The sequence below is a fragment of the Mchenga conophoros genome, linkage group LG12 (genome assembly GCF_057382185.1).
Source record: "Mchenga conophoros isolate Kocher_MC1m ecotype Shallow Benthic linkage group LG12, M_conophoros_male_GT1.1, whole genome shotgun sequence".
Lineage (NCBI taxonomy): Eukaryota > Metazoa > Chordata > Actinopteri > Cichliformes > Cichlidae > Mchenga > Mchenga conophoros.
The window spans coordinates 34,625,401-34,644,307 of record NC_140537.1 but is presented as its reverse complement, the minus strand read 5'-3'; the positions used below and the strand labels follow the sequence as shown (position 1 = coordinate 34,644,307).

At 40.7% G+C, this 18,907-nt stretch overlaps 1 protein-coding gene across 1 annotated transcript; it reads left to right on the top strand.

Moving 5' to 3' along the window:
• Window positions 1-770: 770 nt before the first annotated feature.
• On the top strand, window positions 771-18,635 carry LOC146563102 (uncharacterized). The gene is given in 14 exon segments (XM_085295487.1): window positions 771-5,076; window positions 5,231-5,302; window positions 5,458-5,976; window positions 6,109-6,277; window positions 6,621-7,566; window positions 8,492-8,610; window positions 15,401-15,523; window positions 16,185-16,250; window positions 16,372-16,460; window positions 17,135-17,182; window positions 17,739-17,820; window positions 18,018-18,123; window positions 18,272-18,333; window positions 18,427-18,635. Coding segments are annotated over 12 exon segments (2,079 nt in total). The 5' UTR covers window positions 771-5,076; window positions 5,231-5,302; window positions 5,458-5,800; the 3' UTR covers window positions 18,520-18,635.
• Window positions 18,636-18,907: the final 272 nt, after the last annotated feature.

Genomic DNA, 18,907 nt, shown 5'->3' with positions numbered 1-18,907 from the left:
TGTGTTTGTGTGTATTTGTCTCTTTCAAACAGGTGCCGGTCCTCACCTCTGCAGTGCTGCCGTCTCCTGTAGCGCTGCATGGTTCTAAGCTAAGTTTCCTTTCCTTTTTCTGTTCTCTTAGTTTTTGTCCTCAGGTTTGAAGTGTCTGTGTTGTGCAGCTGGTCTGGTCTGTCTCTAGACAGTTCAGGCTGCACCCACCAGGAAATGGTGGAGGCTCACAGCGACATACTCAACACACAAGTTTCTGAACTCTGCATGAGGGTTTCTCCGACGAAGTGAAGGCCGTGAGGCACAGCTCCCCGTCCCCCGGTGACCCTGCTAGGTCCACCTTCTTAGGGAAACCCTCTGCAGAGGAGCCGACAGAGCCAGGAACTTGTGAGTTGTGTGTGTCCACTCAGGCATCATTCATGCTTGTTCTGTAGGCAGTTCCTGTCAGAAGGAGGAGGCACAGCAGGAGCGTCGGGGGGCGGAAGACGGTGCCTCAGTGCCTCTCTCCTTCTGACATTGTTAAAGAAAACCCAACAAATTTATAATTATTTATATATTTACATGTAGGTAATGTCCTCAAGTTCTGTATAACCACTTTTTCCTCTCTCTGTGTTTGTTTCTCGTCTGTTGTTGTGTGTGTTTGTGTGTATTTGTCTCTTTCAAACAGGTGCCGGTCCTCACCTCTGCAGTGCTGCCGTCTCCTGTAGCGCTGCATGGTTCTAAGCTAAGTTTCCTTTCCTTTTTCTGTTCTCTTAGATTTGTCCTCAGGTTTGAAGTGTCTGTGTTGTGCAGCTGGTCTGGTCTGTCTCTAGACAGTTCAGGCTGCACCCACCAGTAAATGGTGGAGGCTCACAGCGACATACTCAACACACAAGTTTCTGAACTCTGCATGAGGGTTTCTCCGACGAAGTGAGGGCCGTGAGGCACAGCTCCCCGTCCCCCGGTGACCCTGCTAGGTCCACCTTCTTAGGGAAACCCTCTGCAGAGGAGCCGACAGAGCCAGGAACTTGTGAGTTGTGTGTGTCCACTCAGGCATCATTCATGCTTGTTCTGTAGGCAGTTCCTGTCAGAAGGAGGAGGCACAGCAGGAGCGTCGGGGGGCGGAAGACGGTGCCTCAGTGCCTCTCTCCTTCTGACATTGTTAAAGAAAACCCAACAAATTTATAATTATTTATATATTTACATGTAGGTAATGTCCTCAAGTTCTGTATAACCACTTTTTCCTCTCTCTGTGTTTGTTTCTCGTCTGTTGTTGTGTGTGTTTGTGTGTATTTGTCTCTTTCAAACAGGTGCCGGTCCTCACCTCTGCAGTGCTGCCGTCTCCTGTAGCGCTGCATGGTTCTAAGCTAAGTTTCCTTTCCTTTTTCTGTTCTCTTAGTTTTTGTCCTCAGGTTTGAAGTGTCTGTGTTGTGCAGCTGGTCTGGTCTGTCTCTAGACAGTTCAGGCTGCACCCACCAGTAAATGGTGGAGGCTCACAGCGACATACTCAACACACAAGTTTCTGAACTCTGCATGAGGGTTTCTCCGACGAAGTGAAGGCCGTGAGGCACAGCTCCCCGTCCCCCGGTGACCCTGCTAGGTCCACCTTCTTAGGGAAACCCTCTGCAGAGGAGCCGACAGAGCCAGGAACTTGTGAGTTGTGTGTGTCCACTCAGGCATCATTCATACTTGTTCTGTAGGCAGTTCCTGTCAGAAGGAGGAGGTTCAGCAGGAGCGTCGGGGGGCGGAAGACGGTGCCTCAGTGCCTCTCTCCTTCTGACATTGTTAAAGAAAACCCAACAAATTTATAATTATTTATATATTTACATGTAGGTAATGTCCTCAAGTTCTGTATAACCACTTTTTCCTCTCTCTGTGTTTGTTTCTCGTCTGTTGTTGTGTGTGTTTGTGTGTATTTGTCTCTTTCAAACAGGTGCCGGTCCTCACCTCTGCAGTGCTGCCGTCTCCTGTAGCGCTGCATGGTTCTAAGCTAAGTTTCCTTTCCTTTTTCTGTTCTCTTAGTTTTTGTCCTCAGGTTTGAAGTGTCTGTGTTGTGCAGCTGGTCTGGTCTGTCTCTAGACAGTTCAGGCTGCACCCACCAGTAAATGGTGGAGGCTCACAGCGACATACTCAACACACAAGTTTCTGAACTCTGCATGAGGGTTTCTCCGACGAAGTGAGGGCCGTGAGGCACAGCTCCCCGTCCCCCGGTGACCCTGCTAGGTCCACCTTCTTAGGGAAACCCTCTGCAGAGGAGCTGACAGAGCCAGGAACTTGTGAGTTGTGTGTGTCCACTCAGGCATCATTCATACTTGTTCTGTAGGCAGTTCCTGTCAGAAGGAGGAGACACAGCAGGAGCGTCGGGGGGCGGAAGACGGTGCCTCAGTGCCTCTCTCCTTCTGACATTGTTAAAGAAAACCCAACAAATTTATAATTATTTTTATATATTTACATGTAGGTAATGTCCTCAAGTTCTGTATAACTACTTTTTCCTCTCTCTGTGTTTGTTTCTCGTCTGTTGTTGTGTGTGTTTGTGTGTATTTGTCTCTTTCAAACAGGTGCTGGTCCTCACCTCTGCAGTGCTGCCGTCTCCTGTAGCGCTGCATGGTTCTAAGCTAAGTTTCCTTTCCTTTTTCTGTTCTCTTAGATTTGTCTTCAGGTTTGAAGTGTCTGTGTTGTGCAGCTGGTCTGGTCTGTCTCTAGACAGTTCAGGCTGCACCCACCAGTAAATGGTGGAGGCTCACAGCGACATACTCAACACACAAGTTTCTGAACTCTGCATGAGGGTTTCTCCGACAAAGTAAGGGCCGTGAGGCACAGCTCCCCGTCCCCCGGTGACCCTGCTAGGTCCACCTTCTTAGGGAAACCCTCTGCAGAGGAGCTGACAGAGCCAGGAACTTGTGAGTTGTGTGTGTCCACTCAGGCATCATTCATGCTTGTTCTGTAGGCAGTTCCTGTCAGAAGGAGGAGGCACAGCAGGAGCGTCGGGGGGCGGAAGACGGTGCCTCAGTGCCTCTCTCCTTCTGACATTGTTAAAGAAAACCCAACAAATTTATAATTATTTATATATTTTCATGTAGGTAATGTCCTCAAGTTCTGTATAACCACTTTTTCCTCTCTCTGTGTTTGTTTCTCGTCTGTTGTTGTGTGTGTTTGTGTGTATTTGTCTCTTTCAAACAGGTGCCGGTCCTCACCTCTGCAGTGCTGCCGTCTCCTGTAGCGCTGCATGGTTCTAAGCTAAGTTTCCTTTCCTTTTTCTGTTCTCATAGTTTTTGTCCTCAGGTTTGAAGTGTCTGTGTTGTGCAGCTGGTCTGGTCTGTCTCTAGACAGTTCAGACTGCACCCACCAGTAAATGGTGGAGGCTCACAGCGACATACTCAACACACAAGTTTCTGAACTCTGCATGAGGGTTTCTCCGACGAAGTGAGGGCCGTGAGGCACAGCTCCCCGTCCCCCGGTGACCCTGCTAGGTCCACCTTCTTAGGGAAACCCTCTGCAGAGGAGCTGACAGAGCCAGGAACTTGTGAGTTGTGTGTGTCCACTCAGGCATCATTCATGCTTGTTCTGTAGGCAGTTCCTGTCAGAAGGAGGAGGCACAGCAGGAGCGTCGGGGGGCGGAAGACGGTGCCTCAGTGCCTCTCTCCTTCTGACATTGTTAAAGAAAACCCAACAAATTTATAATTATTTATATATTTACATGTAGGTAATGTCCTCAAGTTCTGTATAACCACTTTTTCCTCTCTCTGTGTTTGTTTCTCGTCTGTTGTTGTGTGTGTTTGTGTGTATTTGTCTCTTTCAAACAGGTGCCGGTCCTCACCTCTGCAGTGCTGCCGTCTCCTGTAGCGCTGCATGGTTCTAAGCTAAGTTTCCTTTCCTTTTTCTGTTCTCTTAGTTTTTGTCTTCAGGTTTGAAGTGTCTGTGTTGTGCAGCTGGTCTGCTCTGTCTCTAGACAGTTCAGGCTGCACCCACCAGGAAATGGTGGAGGCTCACAGCGACATACTCAACACACAAGTTTCTGAACTCTGCATGAGGGTTTCTCCGACGAAGTGAGGGCCGTGAGGCACAGCTCCCCGTCCCCCGGTGACCCTGCTAGGTCCACCTTCTTAGGGAAACCCTCTGCAGAGGAGCCGACAGAGCCAGGAACTTGTGAGTTGTGTGTGTCCACTCAGGCATCATTCATGCTTGTTCTGTAGGCAGTTCCTGTCAGAAGGAGGCGGCACAGCAGGAGCGTCGGGGGGCGGAAGACGGTGCCTCAGTGCCTCTCTCCTTCTGACATTGTTAATACATATACAATGGCGTAATGTGTAGTCTTAATTTGCACTAACCGATTTAATTAGCTTTACCTTTCTTTGACCTAGTTAACCCCGGTTAATTGGCACATGTGCGTTTATTAAAGTAAAAGTTTTAAGGTTTGCTATTAATTAGACAGCGTTAACTAAGAACTGTTTTTGTCTTTTTATAGCTTAACTACAATATATTACGTCGTAATTACTTTTGGATTGGTATGTGCCACACCCTGTTACGCAGGTGTACCCACTGTTATTTAAATTACATATGTGGAAAATTACTGACAGCAGGAAATTTGGAATTAAACTACTTCGAATTGATATTTGCATTAAAAATAAATCCATTATATCTGAAGGCCATTAGTCATAATGACTTTACACACCCATCACTTTTTTTAGTATCAGTAATGCAGTCTGTGTGTGGCATAATCTTTTTGGTTTCTGAAGTAGTCATACTGTCATAAATATAGATAACCAGTCCAATAGTCACCCCAAAATTATATCACATACATAATTGATTCATTACATTCAAGATGTATTGTCATGACTTTTACCACATATAGACCTGTCGTGGTTTAAACAGCTATAATAAACTTTTCTATTTTCTTGTTTATGTTTAGGGGAGCAGCTGTTTTACTGGCGCTACAAAGGCACAGACAAAACCATAAAGACAACGGTAGTCTGTGGGGCTGATGAGGCAAACACAATTTTTTCAGATTTTCATGCCAGTCCTACTGGGGCCCATTGCGGGCAAACAAAAACAAGAGAAGCCATTTCAAAGCGGTTCTACTGGCCAGGGATGTCAGTGGACATCAACAATTGGGTGGGTACTCCAAAACAAACTCTATGTAATTCGACTACCGCTAAATTATTTTAAGAGGAACACAGCAATGTTTCTGTATCTCTCAAAATAAGTTATGTAAACCTTGATCATCAACTATTGTGTTTGTTATTGAATTGCTTTTATTTTTGATTAGGTTTCACAGTGCGCACTTTGCCAGGCAAGTGCTGCAACAATTAAAAAACCAGCAGAATACATTCCGATAAAGGTTAGTCATCGACCATAGCAAATAATCACATTTAATCACACAATGTTTTCATTGCTTAGAAACCTACTGATTATATACTTGAAAAAATTATAACAGTAGACTAGCATTCTGTGTAATTTCAGTATTATTAACTTAACTATGATTTTCTTTTTAAGGTCTCTCAGCCATTTGAACTGGTTGGGATGGACCTCATTGGAAAACCTACTGAAACCAACAATGGACATCAATACATATGTGTTTTTATTTATTATTTTACAAAATGGCCACAAGCATACCCTTTAAAGTCAAAATCAGCCGGGGAAGTGACAAACTGTCTCATAAAATTCGTCCACCAGTTCGAAGCCCCGAAAAGGATTCTTACTGACTGACCAAGGCAAAGAATTTGTCAATTCTGTAAGTACTTTAGTCTTTGGCAAAAATATGTGAACTCATATTTGAATAATTTTTTGAAAATGGTTAATTTTCTGGTCTTTATAAATCTGTTGTTGAGATATTAGTATGACAGCTGTTTATTTAAATTCTTATTGTAATGTGCTTATAGCCAGTGTATATAACTTTCTTTTGCAGCTCAACAAAAGGGTTTGCGGACTGTTAAAAATTAAAAGAAGCCTCTGCTCCCCTTATCACCCTCAAACGAATGGGCTGGTGGAGAAAATGAATGGCACCATCCAGAGGTAAATTCTTGGAGTACATGTTATACATTTATGGGGGTTCCCTTCAAACAAAACATTAATGCATGACATTAAACTATTAAAAAATGTAAATGATCTTTCATATGAATGTCTTCTATGTGCTTTCATTGTCAGAGCCCTGTGTAAAGTCGTTGGCGACCAACCAGAAATGTGGGATGAGTACCTGGATGCTGTAATGTTTGGACTCAGAACTAAAAAACAAGTGACCACCAAATACTCGCCTTATTACCTAATGTTTGGCAGAGAGGCTCGCTATCCTTCCGAAATCCCAGAAGAGTTCATGGTATGTCTTTTTGTCTGTGACAAACTACACGGAAATCCCACACAACGAAACTTTTTTAGTTTTTGAGGCGCAGGCAGATCAGTTTCAATGGATGCTATGTCACCGCCATAAAAGGACAACAACACTGAATATTTCTATGGATTGTTCCACCCCTTAATAACAGTTTTCTTCATGTCCAATCAATTCCAGGATACACTGAAGCTTTGCCAGAAATACATTGTGTCTTAAAACCTTACCAAAGACACTTAATGTAAATTTTCACTGTATTTCTCAGTTCTTTTATGTATTATCTGTGTATCGTACACAAATTATAGTAATGATAGACATGTCTTTTGATTCAAAGGTTGATGAGACTGTGGAAGACATTGTGGGGCAGGAGGAGGTGTCGGAAGACATTCAAAAGCATCAAAAACTGTTGGAACTGGTGAAGGACAACGTGGTCAAAGCTCAGGAAAAAACAAAGGGCAAAATAAAAATGATGAAGAGAGATGTCGTCTTCAAAGTTGGTGACAAAGTTTTAAGAGCTAACATAAGAAGCCAGCAGAGGAAAGGGGGGAAACTTGAAGCAAACTTTTTAGGCCCTTACATTATTACAGCAATCCAAGGTAAAAGTGCAGATCTTCAGGATTCCAATGGGACAATCATTCCAAAAGTAAATATTGACCAACTAAAGTTAAGCAAAGACAGCATGCCAAGAGTGCCACACCGGGGTTTAAAGAAAACAGCAGCCACATTACTAACAGCACAACCAGATCCAGCAGCACCAGCATCTGCTCTAGCTTCACAGGCTACAGCAGCACCAGTGGCGGTAGCACCAGCACCTCCTCCTAAAGCTACACAGGCTACAGCACCAATGGCATCACTTACATCACTACCAGTTCAAACACAACATCCATCTCCAGTTCCACAAGGTATACCAATAACGGTATCAGAACCAGAGTCAGGAGCAACAGCACAGAAAGTGAACGAACCACCAGAACCAGCCACAAGTGCTACAGCACCAGAACACGCTACAGCTCTACAAACCGAATCCAAAACAGCAGCCGACCCAGCCTCAAAGACCATAACAGCAGACCAGGCCTCACAGACCACAACAGCAGCAGACCAGGCCTCACAGACCACAACGGCAGACCCGACCACAACAGCAGACCCAGCCTCACAAACCACAACAGCAGACCCAGCCTCACAGACCACAGCTCCAAATGCTACAACCACACAAGCCTCAGGTCCACAGATTACAGCCCAGCAATCTACAGCACAAACCATAGAACCAACAGTTGCAGAGAAATGTAAATAAATATACTATTTTTTTATTTTTAAAAAAAGGACTTTTGTTCCTATGACAGTGTTTGTTTCAGTACTCTGTAGATCATGGCATAGGAAATTTTACACCTTTAAAAAGATTTTGTTAGGTATATTTCCTAAAAGAATATTTAAATTTAACAATATGTTAATGCTTTAAAAAAACATTCATGGGGCAAAACATTATAGAAAACTTGTAAAAGGATGTAAGCCACATGTGTAAAATTACACAAATGAAAAAGTGAGTCCTTCAAAACTGTGAATCTTTCTTTTGTTGTTGTGTAACCCAGAATGTTCATGATTGATATTGTACATCTGATGTACACTAAGAGTGAAAAGTTTGGACACACCTTCATTTTAATGTTGCTTCTTAATTTCCTTGTCTATTTTGTAGATTCATTTTTAGAACTCGAGGCATCAAAACTATGAATGGACACATATGGAGCACTAACCCTAACACAAATGATGTAGTAAACCAAAAAGTATGAAAGAACCAAAAATATTTTTTATATCTTAGATTCTTCAAATTAGCCATGTAGCTTCAACTAAACATAATTTTAAAAAATTGTTGTAATAGGTGTTTCTGCTGGAAAAAAGATATGATAGGGGGCAAGAGCATTTCTATTGCTATGTATTTAAATTTCTTTTCTTTTATTAATATGAATTTATTTAAATTTCTTTGTAGAACATTGCAAGTGTAACTTTACCCCCAAATAAAAGCAAATTTAAGTTCTCCTTTTTTTTTTTTACAAAATACAATGTTAAACCATGTGCCCATTTTATCAGCGTCTTAAAAGTATTTACCCTGAAACACGTCTTTTGTCAGACAACTACATAAGAAATTATGCATTTGAAATTTTGATTTACATTTAGTCCTGCTGACTTATCTCTTTTTCTCATTACTTTTTGTAGATATAATGGATGCCTGGGCTGGAAAGAGTCCTCACATTCTACTCTCCAGAATTGGTGCTTACAAATTATTCTACTGGGATATCCAACAAATTGGTCCAGACATGGAGTTGGAAAGTGAGGTACAGTGATCTTTACTGACAACAATGCAACTATCAGTGTTTTATTCATTGACAACAGTTAACAAATTGTTACAGGAAAAATGATTCTATGTTTCTTTACCTTCTTTTAAATGTACAAAGATGCCTTTTGTCTGCCCTCTCCCTATGGTTAGATTAGTTTAGAATGATCTTTTTAGACTTTCCCAGCAAACACATCTTGTTTCTGGGACATATTGTTTTAGATTGTTTTATCTTCCCTAGCTCTCTGCTGACGAGACTAGCACCATATATGGAGTTGTTTTATTTTATCTGTTTATTATTTGTTATCCTGTTCTCACTGTCTCTGTGCTCTGTGCCTATAAAAATTACCAAGCCACTGTGCATGGTGTGAGTTGTTCTTAGCAGCTCACCCGTGTACACGTTTGATAAAGAAAGTAACTTTGTCTCATTGTGTCTTTATTTCTCCTGGGTCTTTTACAGAGTTTTCCCCCAACATTTCTTGGTCCTTCGGAGCCGGAGCACCTCCATCGTGTCCCATCTCCGTGACCAGTCCACGTTGTTCGTCTGTCGACAGCCCACACACTAGGTGTGTGGTCAAAGACCAAGGGCGTTAAATTCGAGTCTTGGCCAACGTTCTTAGAAAGCGACCCACGGTGGTGGGGCCCGATCGAGGTGGACCAGACCCGGCGACACTGACCAGGTAGATACAGACACACTGACACAATCTTGCGTAAAAACGTATTTTAAATTCAGGGAATTTAAAATAGCGAAAGTAGCTCGTCGCGACTGGAAGCTCCCCACCTCTGTGGGTTTAAAGTAGCTCGTCGGCTGGTAGCTTGGAGCTCGTCGACTGGAAGCTCCCCACTCTTGTGGGTTAGGTTTGGAGCTCTGGGTAGCTCCCCCAGCTGGGTCTAGACAGGGTCTAGGGAATAAGTAGCTCGTCTACAGAAAGACTGGCAGCTCCCCTTTATTATAAGGGTTCCGATCGCGCGAATAAGTGTGAATGTGAATGTATGCGTGTGTATTGTTGTAACTAACGGAGCAAGCTGAATTTTCACGGTCCGATAAGAGACTGAGCTGCTCCTACTGTGTTTTTCTTTTACTGCTATTCACTGACGTGCTGGTGAGTTGAGAGAACGGTCGAGTTCCGTCTCGTAAAGTTCACACCGCTTTTGGAAATAGTCCGAAAGTAGAAGGGCGTGTGAGCAACCACTCTCGTCTCTAATACCAGCGAAGGTGATAGCAGCTGTATTGTGTATATATTACTTAAACAAAAATAAGTAAATACATAAATAAGATGGGTAATCAAGCAAGTGAAATTAAAACTCACTCCTGCTGACGAGCAGTGGTGAGAAAAGAAAAGTCCAGACGCCGGACAAAAACAGTGTCTGTAAACTGAGAGATTTAAGAAAACAAAATATAAACAGTCGGGAGAACAGAATCCAACTGCCAGTTTAGTAAAACCAGAAGACGAGACACTGTGCAGTTCCCACAATCCTTTTAGTAAACCATCACTCACTCCTGCAGCCGCATCTGCAGCAACACCCATATCAGGAAGAACATAATAATCCCTTATTAGGTGAAAACTAGAGATCAAAGTAGTTTGAAGTAGTTTAAAAGGGTTGAAAACAGACCCCACTGAGTAGATATAAATATAAAAAGTACGAAATAAAGATAAACAAAGGGAAAATTACAGTAGAAATGATCTTTAGAGTATTTGAAATTAATAATAGCAAGGATAACAACCTGTAAAGTGATATTAACAATGAAACACAGTTGGCATGATGACCATGCCCAGCATGTATAAAATGAATATAAAGCAAATAATTCACACGAAAATATTTTAATAAAATAAATAAGGTATATTAAGGCTGTGTCATTGTTCAGCCAAGGACAGTGTGTGAAAAGGTAACTGTCTCCACCCTGGGAAAAGGATGATTCTGCAGGTCATCTGAAGCCCTTGATGGATACAAAATAAAATATAAATAATATATTATAATAGAACTGCCTGGTCCGCCATGCAACAGAGAGAACAAATGTGACCGCAGATTGGATGAATTCAAAATTATCTGTTTGCTGAATAAGATGATCCTAACTATCAAATTGGCTCAGGAGTAGTATAGTGGTACACACTGATAAAATATTATGCTATTGCTGTTATATAAGACAAAGAGTATAATATTAACAATGACATAATATTAATATGAAGAGGCACCTTAATCGGTTATGATGTAAGGTGGATAATTGTTAAGCAGTAGTCTGCATCAAGCTTAAGGTTTGCTAAAACTCAGTGTAATGACATGTGAGATGAAGACAATACAGAGAATAACTAAACTAATGAAGTGCATAGAGGCACTTGACCAGCTTGAAACCTATCATCCTAGAATGACACATTGCTGAGATATAGAGCACACCTATAATAACAACCAATAAGCAAAACCCTGTAGACAACAGCTAAAACTACAGGATTGAGAAGCTGAATTAAATATGTAGACACTGCTAAGCTGATGAGCATGTTACACATTTTCTTTTCTTTTTATTTATTTGTTTCTTTTAGAGCAGAAGCTGCTGTAACACACCCAAAGAAAGACTCTAGGTCTGACCAACCGTCTCAGTCGTGGGCAAAAAGATGTCAGTCAATAAAATTCTAAAAGATAATTTGTTGACGAAAAATATATCAAGAGATAAAAGATAAAACAGTCCAGTGTCCCACTTATGAATTGTATAAAAACACACAGTCCCAAGGCCAGAGCCAGCTATGCCACACGGCCAAGTTGCACTCCACATGTTGCCTTTAACAGGGTTAGAAGTTGTCCTTGGAGACCCACCACCCTGCAAGCATATAGTCAGTGGTCACTCAAGCCTCTGCAACCCTGCTGCCTTTAGGCTGTGGCATATAATAGGCCCTGGCCTGCACAGAGAGACAAAACGACACACCTAATATAAAATTCATAGGGCAAAACCCATCCATCCCAAACATATCTGATTTCATCACATTACATACCTGCACAGAGAGACAAAACAACACAGCAGTGTTTGTAGTGTGGGCTATAAGAAGACCGGTGTATCAGTGCAATCAAGTACACCTGCCTCTAATTAGTCCAACGCCATTCCAGCCATTGGCTCACCAAAAATGTGACACACACAAAACCACTCCCAACCCAGTGCAACTTCACACAATAATATGGAGCTGAATTAACACAGGCACATTAGTCTACCATGTTACAAGCTGCATGCTATTACAAGCCAACATATGCAGACTTCTGCCTTGTTCGGGTGGCAGCATTTTTCTTTTTTTCTTTTGTGTCCTGACACGTTTATGTTTTTTGGTTTTGTTTGATTATTTTGTTGGTTTTGGAAATGAATTTAAACGAACTTGTGACCATACTTGAGAATCACAGTGACACATAGTGATTAGGCATATGATTGAAAAATGCCTAGGTTTAGAGCTGTGAGCTATGAGCTGTGAGCAATGCAAAGTTAAATATATATATTTGTATAAATGGGAAACAACCCTAACTTGAAAGTTTGAAATGTGTGAGATCCATGCATTGTTTGAAGAACTAGAAATTATCTAAAACTGCCTTAAGTGAAAATGTAGAGTTGCATCTATTCTCCCAAACAAAAAAACAAAAAACAAAAAAAGGGAGAAGCATTCTGTAACTTAAAAATAAGGCTGACTGTTGACAACAGACTAAAACACTAATTCGCAGGTGGCTATCAGGAACAGAGAGGCGAGCAAAGTCACAAACACCAAGGCCGCAGACAGCCACGCAGAAACAGCAGATAACATAGAGACAACGCCTGCTAGAACCGTGGAGAGGAAGGTCACTTCACACGAGATTGTTGCGCATGTGAAATACACAAAGATAAACAAATAACCATTTATATAGACAGCCAGTATGTTTTCTCTGCTGTGCATCATTTTGCAAAAAATCTGGAAAACCAGAGGAATGATTACACCAACTGGCAAACCAGCATGCCAACCTCTTACAACGCCTACTGACTCTTTCATTACTACAGGCAACAATTTTGCTGACAGAGCAGCAAAATAGGCGGCACAACAGGCAAACATCACATTGATGGCAGTAAACACACATCAGATTCCACTGGATGTGTTGCAAAATGAACAAAAAGCAGCAAGCACAGCAGAGCAGGCAAAATGGCTAAAACACGGTGCAGTTCTGACAAACGACTTAATGATGTGTTATGGCAAGCCAGTGTTGCCAAAATTCCTCCACAAAATGGCGGCATTAGTGACTCATGGCTGTACGCATTTGTCAACGGGGGGACTGACCAGTATTGTCAACTCTCATTTCTACACTGTAAATTCTACACAATACTCTCATTTCTACACTGTAAATTCTACACTGTAAATTTTGAAACCTCAGCAAAACAATTTGTCAGAACATGCATGACGTGTCAAAAATGTAATGCTCAGGGAAACCTGAGACCACACAATCCATATGGACTTTATTGAGCTAAATGAATGCCAAGGGTAAAAATACACCCTAGTGGTTATAGATGTATTCTCAAAGTGGCCAGAAATCTACCCAGTGAAAAAGGCAGATACAATTTCAGTAGCAAAATGTATGTCTAAGTTGTAGGAAAATAAAGAGATGATTGTAAATGACGAAGAATGTAATGATGTCTATCAAGTGTCTTGCAGATCACAGCCCGGTGACTGGGTTCTGATCAAAGTGCTCCAAAGGAAAAACTGGAGCTTGCAAAATAGCGGAACGACCATCAGTGAAGCCATCTAAACACAGCTGACGGCAGGCTTGCCCACTTGTTGTGATCTCGCCCGGTGGAGGGGTCAGCTTTCCTGGCCGGGGGGTCTACTCGCGACAGGAGGGTGTGTCCCGTCGTCATGAGGTGGTGGCTCTTAACAACTGCAGCGGCCCTGACCATGGCCGGGCTCCTCACCTTTGCTTCCGTGAGGGACAACAAGTCACGTTATATGGAGAAAAGGCAGACACTGTATGACAAAGGAAAGTACACCAAGTTTCCCCATGGCTATGCCACTAATTTCTGGTGGCAGTTTATGAACACTACAGCTTACTTGAATAATAAAACTGACTGCTATGCAAATACATATACACTTTCTGCCCACCAAGGAACGAGAGGAAGTGTATGGACTGTTCACTCAACGAAACCTGTGCCAGTAACGCGACACTGATGAGCCTCAACTGTCGCTCCAACTACAGCTACCGAATGATACTACAAACAAAGACTCATTACCAGACAGGATGTGCACGGACGGCACCAAGCAGTAAAGGAACCAGAGTTTCGCATCTGAGGAGGAGTGAAATTCTTACAGAGCTTGATCCCCAGCATTGGAGTTGCCGAGGTGCGGGATCATGTGGAAATCAACCGATATGCTCTGCTACGACACATCAACTTGACTAAGACCCTGGGAACCGCCTTAGCAGGAGAACAGCAGGCCATCAGAACGATGGTGCTGCAGAACAGACTGACACTAGACCTGCTAACAGCATCACAAGGAGGAGTTTGCAAGCTGATCGGGGAAACATGTTGCACTTTTATCCCTGATGGATACGAAACTGGAGGAGACATTTATGAAACTTTGCAGAATTTGTCCATTCTGCAAAAATATGTCACTGACCACACATCTGGAGCAGCTACACCGCCATGTCTAAGAGTAATGATTTCAAAGATGATAACAACTACAATGACTGCTTATGTTGCCGTGCCTAAAGAAGAACAGCATCCCGTTGCAATTCTGTTAGAGGAGAACTTGTAATAACTGCTAATGAATGACGTGGTGATTAAAAATGACTTCTGCCTTTTTCAAGTGATCATGCACTGATTAACACATTAGTAGTTTATGCAGGTACAATATAAGGTTTTCACCCTTTTATTTTTTGAAGTTCTCATCCTTTATTTTTTGAAGTTTTCATTTTAAATATGAAGTTTTCATTATTTTACATATAAAGTTTTCAATTTAAGGTTTGCATCATTTTAAGTATAAGGTTTTCATCCTTGTATTTTTTTTTGAAGTTTTCATTTTACATATGAAGTTTTCATCATTTTTAAATACAAAGTTTTCATTTTAGTTTTCATCCTTTTATTTTTTGTAGTTTTCGTTTTAAAATATAAGGTTTTTATCTTTTATTTTTTGTAGTTTTAGTTTTATTATTTTTTCTTGTTTATTCCACTTGTTATTTCAATTACTATGATTTTCATTTACTATGTTTTTCTTTTTATTATTTTCTTTTGTTTTATTCTTTAGACCAGATGACTTCCATTTCTGCTATGCTGACATTTTGAAAATTAAAAAATTGCTTAAGATACTTAATAAATAACCTTCACAGACAATTGTTGTATACATTTAAAATAAGTTAAAACAGGAGGGAATGTTACAGGAAAAATGATTCTATGTTTCTTTACCTTCTTTTAAATGTACAAAGATGCCTTTTGTCTGCCCTCTCCCTATGGTTAGATTAGTTTAGAATGATCTTTTTAGACTTTCCCAGCAAACACATCTTGTTTCTGGGACATATTGTTTTAGATTGTTTTATCTTCCCTAGCTCTCTGCTGACGAGACTAGCACCATATATGGAGTTGTTTTATTTTATCTGTTTATTATTTGTTATCCTGTTCTCACTGTCTCTGTGCTCTGTGCCTATAAAAATTACCAAGCCACTGTGCATGGTGTGAGTTGTTCTTAGCAGCTCACCCGTGTACACGTTTGATAAAGAAAGTAACTTTGTCTCATTGTGTCTTTATTTCTCCTGGGTCTTTTACAGAGTTTTCCCCCAACACAAATGTTTACATTTTGTATTCGCAGTCTATTAATGCATATCTTGCGATCATGGTGAGACAATGCAATCGTCATAATTCAGCAAAAGCAGCATTCATTGATTCATTTTCAATGACTGCCATTTGGAAGAGAAAAGCTCCAAGACTCAAGGTAGGTATCTCTAGAAAGAATCTTGTGTGTATTGTTTAAGTATCTCAGATCATATCCACATCCAGATTTAGATTGGATAACAGCTTATGCAGAAAGAATGAATTGAGACTGGGGTTAGTAGATGTGGATAGTTTATTAGACTTGACAGTTCTCTTTTGTTCTCTGCTTGTCTGGTTTCCTCCTCTTTTTGTACACACTCCAATCAATGCTTGATTTGAGATTTTCAAACATTTGGGCTAATATCTCTTTTGAAATCATCAACACTGCTTCATCTCTTTAATAGGTACCTTTTTATTATCAAGTGATTCATACGTCACTGTTAAAGAGGCTTAAGAAAGCATTAAACATTATTCTGCAGATGGTAAAAGGATCGCATTGAAAATGATTGAAAATGAACTCCATGTCCAAAAAAAATCCTTAGAAAGACCTTTATTAGTCTTGGAGGAAGTAATGTGCAAAACCACTTATAAAAAATATAAGATAGTCCAGCTTCTTGCACAGGTTAAAGAAATGAGGGGTGAATCATGGCTGTCGCAGAGTACTTTATAAGTGGATGATATATAATATATCATAAATTGCTTTAATAAAAAAGGACTCTAAACAACATGTTATTGCATTTCTTTCTGAAGTGAATATTTTTATTGTTTTGTTTCAATTTAAGATCAAACCCATGGAGCATGAAGTCATTCTGGGAATTGTAAATGAACATCATCACTGGACATTAGTGGTAAAAAAATAATTGCATTTACAATATTCATCAAATCAGTTTTATAAGACAAATGCATGGCATGCAGATAATCTTAAGTCTTGAATTATTACATGTAATTCTCCACATAATTTTGCTGTAGGTCATTTACCCACAAGAAAAGAAGTCACTGTATCTTGATCCACTCGGAGAAACTAAACAAGGTATCCAAAATTGTTTGGAATCAACAAGGTAAGGATAAATGTTGAAATTTATTTTGACCCTTTATTAAACGCTTTGTTGCTGTTGTTATTTTTGTGTTTATTATGACAATTATAAGTATGATGTCAATCAAAAAAAAATTTAAAAAAAATTGGCACTCAAAATTAAAAAAATAGCAGCAACAGGTTTGAATTTTTGTGTTGGCCTTCTGATATTGTGGTGTTATGGGTTAATTTTGCCTTTACAGAGAAGTCTCCCCATGTTTCAATGTTTATTTGAGGACCTGATGTCTGTATGAGATGATGTTTTTACATTAGAAAATATAGCACGGGGAGAATAATGTTTAGTAGTCGCATAAAGTGTTGCGGAGGTTTAGCACTAAAACATCAGACAAATGTCTAAAATAATTTCACATAGGTTATACATGTGTGAATTTCATCTTTGCTCCTCCTCCACATCTCTTCAAAGTGTACTGTGTAAGTGATTGATTTCTATATCATGGGCGGAAACGGGGAAAAAAAAGCACAAGTAATTGTCCATGGAAATGCGTTGTAGACTTTTAAAAAGTAATGATTTTAACAAAACAGTGTGGTCAGTTCTTAACTTGATGTTCAACAGACACTTAAGCTCTCCATACTGTTCACCTTCTTGTGTCACCAAAATTTTAAAACATGTTATTTGTTTTTATTGTACTTATCTTTCAGGGCATTCATGCGAAAAAAAGGATGCAACGTCTCAAGATGGACTTGTGTGTCATGGTGAAATGGAATTAATGGACTCAGGTGCGAGACTCCTTGCAGAGTGACAGTGAATTTATTCACAGTGAAAAGGTGAGTCAATAGTTCGAGTCTGTAATCCAGAAAGAGCAGTGCAGTTATACGATGACTTCTCCCCGCAGTGACAGTGCTGTAATAATCCAAAACCGCTCCTTGTGACGGCTCCTCCTCCGATCTCTGAATCCTGAGGGCAGATGAGAAAAGCACACGCACTGTAATACAACCGTCTCTCTTTCACAAGCTGAGTATACTAGCCACGATTACGCTACCCGGTTTAGTTCAACGTTCCAGCGTTGGTTGTGACTCGACTGCACCGTTAAATAGGGCTGCTTCAGATCAGTAGTAGCCGGCGAAGTAATTACGTCCAGGTGCGACGCTTCCAGCTCCTGACCCACCCCTCGGGTCAGCTGCCGTGCCGTGCCACGGCTTCCAGAGGTACATGTCTCCGCAGCAAAACATATACACAAGATGGAGAGGAGACACGACACAGTACACACAAACACCCCCAAAAAGTGGCAAGGTAATCGGTGAGGACCACCTAACCGTGACATTGTGACACAGTCAAACACCCAAAACAAGTGGACGCTACCTCATGTGGAGTCTTTGCATTGAAAGTACGAGTCTTAACCGAAATACATACATATATACGAGAATATTGGAAATGTTGTGTTGTAATAAATGTTAATGACAGGAAAAGGAATATAAGATAATTACACAATAAAAGAAAGAAATTGATTCACAGGAAACAAATTACTATAAAATAACATTTACGATATTAGCCTATTTAGTCATCTTAGAATCTCTTTTTCAGTTTGCTGAAAAGATCTTGCGAAAAGAGTCAATAGACTTTCCGTCTACAAAAAAGGCCATAAACACACACAGGCTGCAAATTGCCACCACTCTTCTCCTAGAGACAGGTAACTCATTTTCCACCATTCAATGTTCTCACATCATGAATATTTTCATCATGATGGCTGTAGAAACAAACCATATAGTTGTTTGAATGAAGTAATAAGTGCAGTAGGTAGTATACTCTATGTGCTATTTTTTCACTTTTTAAAACAGATGACTTGACAAACATCTGTCATTTCTGCGGGGAAGAAGAGCATGAAACTGACAACAAATGGGTAATGACATCAAGAAAGACTGCTAAATGTTATGATCAATTCCCATAAATGAAATTTTAACATTGGGATTTGTAATTATTTATTTTTTTACAGATTCAGTTTGAGATGTGTTTGCAGTGGTTCCACCAGCTCTGCGTGAAAAGCCCACCACCAGAAGATGTGTTTATTTGTCTCGCTTGTACATAGTTGACACTAAAGGTCCACAGCTAGTGTTCTTATGGCACACATTGTCGAGAACACATATCTACATATATAGATGTTAAATTAAGAAGTCTAAAAAAACCAAATGGTCTCCAAAGTTACTGTAGTTATTAGTTATACTGTTATTTATTTTGCAAATAAACTCTTTCGTGATAGCAAAACCAAGGTGCATTATTGATGGGGGGGGGCACACATTTTGGCAGCCGATGCCACACAGCCTGATAAAATCTGTATCCCTCCATAACTTTTGCTGTGAATAAGACTGAAGGAAACTGTTTCCAGGGCCTACTCCGTGGATCGGCTTCCTCCGAGGCGTGGACGTCTATCAGCAGAGAATGTACCTTCACCTATCAGCAGAGAATGTCCCTTAGTC